The sequence below is a fragment of the Acanthisitta chloris genome, unplaced genomic scaffold (genome assembly GCF_000695815.1).
Source record: "Acanthisitta chloris isolate BGI_N310 unplaced genomic scaffold, ASM69581v1 scaffold2207, whole genome shotgun sequence".
Classification (NCBI taxonomy): Eukaryota; Metazoa; Chordata; class Aves; order Passeriformes; family Acanthisittidae; genus Acanthisitta; species Acanthisitta chloris.
The window spans coordinates 524-4,858 of NW_008680710.1; the positions used below are offsets into that span (position 1 = coordinate 524).

A 4,335-nucleotide genomic window follows, 5' to 3' on the forward strand; every position below is an offset into this window, starting at 1 on the left:
AACCCTGGCAGTGTTCAAAGCCAGGCTGGATAAGGCCTTGAGCAACCTGGTCTAGTGAGGAGGTATCCCTGCCCATGGCAGGGGGTTGAGACTAGATGATATGTAGGGTCCATTCCAACCCCTAAAATTCTATGATTCCATAAGGAGGTGCTGTGGGCTGGTGGTCTCCTGTGAATGCCTGGCCATGACACATTTCTGCTTTAAGATGGGAACAAAGGGATTTAGTTGGAGGACTGTGTGAATAAAATAGCATATGTGAGACACAAGGCTAAGCAGGATGAACCCAAAAGCATCCCTAGAATAAACATTTCAGGAGGTGTTTAAATGCTGGGGAATACTTGGATATGTGCAAAGTCAATTAGGGTTCTATGTTTCAGGTAAGCTTGCATTTTCTTCCAGCTAGTATAGCCCAAAAAGGCCACTCTGAGGAATGGTGTTTGTTACAGTGACTGGTGCCAAGGGGATGATTGTTGTGCTAGTTGCATTAATGCAGTTTAAAAATTTATTTATATATAACCTATAAAAATAATGTTTAATTCTTCTGTTTCCATAGGCCTATCATATAGTATCTCCTACAAAATGTATCTAAATTAGTACAGTTTATTGTATATTTGGTGGTTTGTTTCTCTTTCACAGGTATGGTGACTATCCCATGCTCCCTAACAAGTCTCATCACGAGAGAGACCCCTGGTACAAGTGGGACCAGCCAGACATGAGGCATAACTGGGGAGAGCCGGTAGGAATATCAGCAGCACTCCTTGAGCTGCTAATCAGTGCTGCTGTTGCTAACGTGCACATCTTGTTAGAGCTGTCTGTTGAATTCTTGGTGTGATTGCATCCCCAGTGCAGGTGTGTGTTACCTGTGCAAGCAGGGACAGTTCTAGAGAGGCTTAGATTGTGGCTGTCAGGGTAGATATTTTGGAAGTGCTTAGGACTGTTAACAGCTTCCTGTGTATGTGGAGGGAGACTTTACAAACTGAACTTTCCCTGTAGAAATAAGAAGGGCTCATCCATTTATTTGCCTGATCTGACTCAGTACAAGAACTTAGTTCAGAGTTGTCTAGCAAAGAAGCCATAGTCTGAATAAATTCCTGTCATGCAGTGAAAGTAGCTATTGCTGCTTCATTACTCCAGGGCTGGTTTGAGATAGAATACCAGTAAGGATGTTTTCTCTAAAGAAAGCTTGCAAGATGTTCTTAAGGCAAATGTAAAAAGAGCACCTGTGTTAACTTTCAAGCTACTAAGTTCCTCAAATTCCCTGTCAGGAGTAACTTTTCCCTTAGTGCATGGTCTTTCTGTGACTGACTGCAGTCTGACTGTGGTCACTGAGCTTGACAATTGACTTGAGGTCTCTTCACTAAAAGCAGAGATTATTTAAGTAGATGTGTGTGTAATATATCATAGTCTAAACATGCTAGAGCATTATAGCAGGTGTACCCCAGCAAAGTGCTCATCATAATGTCTGTAGAAGCACATGAGAAAACCCTGTGTTGATTCTGTGTTGCGGTGGTTGCTGCAAGAAGGCTTGTACAGGTAGCCTTGCACATGAAGTTGGCAGTGGGGAACCAGAAGGTGTATACTGGTGTGTTCTGGGTGTCAGCAAATGCCTCTGTTTAGGCAGCTTTGAGTCCTGCTTAGTCTGGATTTCTGGGCTTGGTAGCAAATTGCTGTGTGGGAGATAGAGCTGGAACAGAGGCAATACTTGAGCTGCAAATTACCAAGTTCTCTGCTTTCATTAATGTGAAAGGGGATTATAGGCAGAACATGCTTAGAGCTTCCTATGTATACTTAAAGGCAGAGGCTTAAATGCTTTTCTGTTTCCGTCAGGAAGGGCACTAGCTTGCCACCAGCCCAGTTCTTGTCCTGCAGTAACAGCAGCAGGTGCTCTACCTCTTTTGAGGTTCCAAGTGGCAGGTCGTTGCTTCTTTGTTTGAAATAACACTGCTGCTTCTGTTTGGGTGTGTGACTGAGCTTCCATAAATGAGGGTTCCAGTTTGTGCCATGTCTTTCCAACAGTGCTGGGGAACAAACCTGAGATGAAATGGTTATGTGTATAAATAAAAGATGGTGTTATCTTACAGTTAAGCATATTGTCTGGTATAAGCATAAGATGGAATTTGGAGTCTTTTGAGTTTTACCATAAGTCACAGCTTGCTGTGACTATACCTCCTCTGTAGCTTTATCTCCACTTCCAAGGTGGAGGTGAAGCACCTTTGGCAGTTTTGGGAATGCTGTAATGCGCTGCTTCCCTTGAGAAAAGCAGCTTGACCACCGTTGGTAAAGGCACAACCATTTTCCTTTGTTCTTTAGATGCACTGGGACTTTGACATGTATATTCGGACCCGAGTTGACACATCGCCCACTGTGGTTCCCTGGCACACCATGCGCAAACACTTCCTTATCTTTTTGACTACTATGCTGGCCATGTTTGGTCTTGGAGTGATCTATCCATCTTACAGGCCTGTGGTGAGTGAAACTCTTGGGTGCAGGAGGAAAAGTAGCTGTGTGTGTTTGTCGCTGCCCATGCCCAGAAGAGTGGTTTTGCTGAGCTGAGTGGTGGGTGTGAATGCAAACCCTGCTGCTGGCAGGGGATGGGCCAAGGGGTGTCCTGTGGCCTCACCTAGCCTGGGTTGTTCTTGTGACTGGCCTGGCTCAGCTCACAGGTTCTACTTCATAGTGAGCAGTTCCCATTCACAGGGAAATAATTTTAAGCTGGGCTTCTTACAGTATCTCTTCTTTGGTCTAGGTGTTCTCCTTTGTGCATCTGCTCAAGTTGGATGCTTTATGTCTTCTCTTGCCCTGTGTTTTTAATTGTATCTCATGATCTGTATCATGTACTTTTGAAAAATGCATCTGAATACACAAAACAGCTTTTGCAATATGTTATCCTCATGCTGTGAGATGAACTGTTGATACAAGATTAAATGCAAGACCACTTGATGTTCCTGTGTAAAGGACACGGGTTTATACAAAGAACTCATTTCTCAGTTTGCTTTCCTCATACTCTAACATTCTGGCTGAAGCACTTAAGAAATAGAAATTTAAGTCATAAATGACAGGCATTGGTTCGTGTGGGGTTGAGATGGGATGAAACATTTCCCCTTACCCCTTAATTTGCTTGGTGTGTTTGGTTAATTTGTGACTCTTTCTCTATCCTTACAGGGACCGAAGCAATATCCCTTTAATGACCTGTATCTGGAGAGAGGAGGAGACCCCAATAAAGAGCCACCAGTGGTGACACACTATGAAATTTGAAAGTTGTCCAAAGTGCTACATTTCTCCTGTCAGCTCTGCTGGGGTTGGCATCTTCTCTGGTGTTCACTGTAGCACGTTAATGCTTGTTCTTCAATGTTCAACCACTAACTGCAGTGAAATATACCAATGACACCTGCTGGTCTAGTTGTCTCCTGTTGATTTGAGAAGGCTGAATTATAGCCAGTGAAGTGGAATGACCTTTTCCACCTTTCTAAATGGGATGGTATCTGTAGGGCAAAGTTCTGAGTGCAGTGCTAGGACTGCTGCTCGTTTATGTCCCTCAGCTCTGCCTGCTAAGGTAGGAGATGAGATACTGCCTGTTACCAAGTGGGTTTCTGCAGGTGCTGCTTGGAGGTGAACTAGAGTGTCATCACATACTGTGAAATGACAGGCAGAACAGACTGGCAGGTACCAGTCCTTGGGGGCTTCATAGTATGTCAATAACTGTTTGTCTTCACTGGGATTTGGGTTTGCTCACTCTCAAGTGAAGTTGCACAACCACTAGCACTAGTGAGGCACAGAACATTACAGTGTGTAGCTTGAAGCTGATAGCAGAGCTGTGTGGACAGCAGTGGTATGAAAAGGCTAATGAGCAAGTCCAACCCTGGCCAGACCCATTCTACTGCCACCCCCTTTGGGCACTTCCAATCTGTTTCTTCTCCAGTTGTTGGGTTGGGCAGATAATAATAGAATCATAGAATTTTAGGGCTGGAATGGACCTTATAGATGGTCTGGTCCCAGCCCCCTGCCATGGACACCTCCCTACCAGAGCAGGTTGCTCAAGGCTTCATCCAACCTGGCTTTGAACACTGCCTCCTTGGGCATCCTGTTCCAGTGTCTCACCACCCTCACAGGAAAAACTTTTTCCTAATATCTAGCTTAAATTTCCTCTCCTTCAACTTGTATCTGTTACCCCTTGTCCTGTCACTGCAGTTCCTAACACAGAGTCCCTCTCTGGCTCCCCTGTAGCACCTTCAGGTCCTGGAAGGTTGATACGAGGTCTCCACACAACCTTCTCTTCTCCAGGCTGAACAGCCCCAATTTCCTCAGCCTGTCTTCATAGGGGAGATACTCCATATA

The 4,335-nt window shown here is 44.7% G+C and overlaps 1 protein-coding gene across 1 annotated transcript in view; it reads left to right on the forward strand.

The window, feature by feature from the left end:
• NDUFB8 (NADH dehydrogenase (ubiquinone) 1 beta subcomplex, 8, 19kDa) overlaps nt 1–3,390 on the forward strand; it is a gene marked incomplete at its 5' end in the record, with an annotated part of 3,910 nt that extends 520 nt beyond the window's left edge. Inside the window, 3 exons of the mRNA XM_009077781.1 lie at nt 637–736; nt 2,311–2,466; nt 3,163–3,390. Coding sequence (XP_009076029.1) covers nt 637–736; nt 2,311–2,466; nt 3,163–3,255 — 349 coding nt within the window. The remainder of the gene's footprint in view (nt 1–636; nt 737–2,310; nt 2,467–3,162) is intronic.
• Between the last annotated feature and the right edge of the window lie 945 nt (nt 3,391–4,335).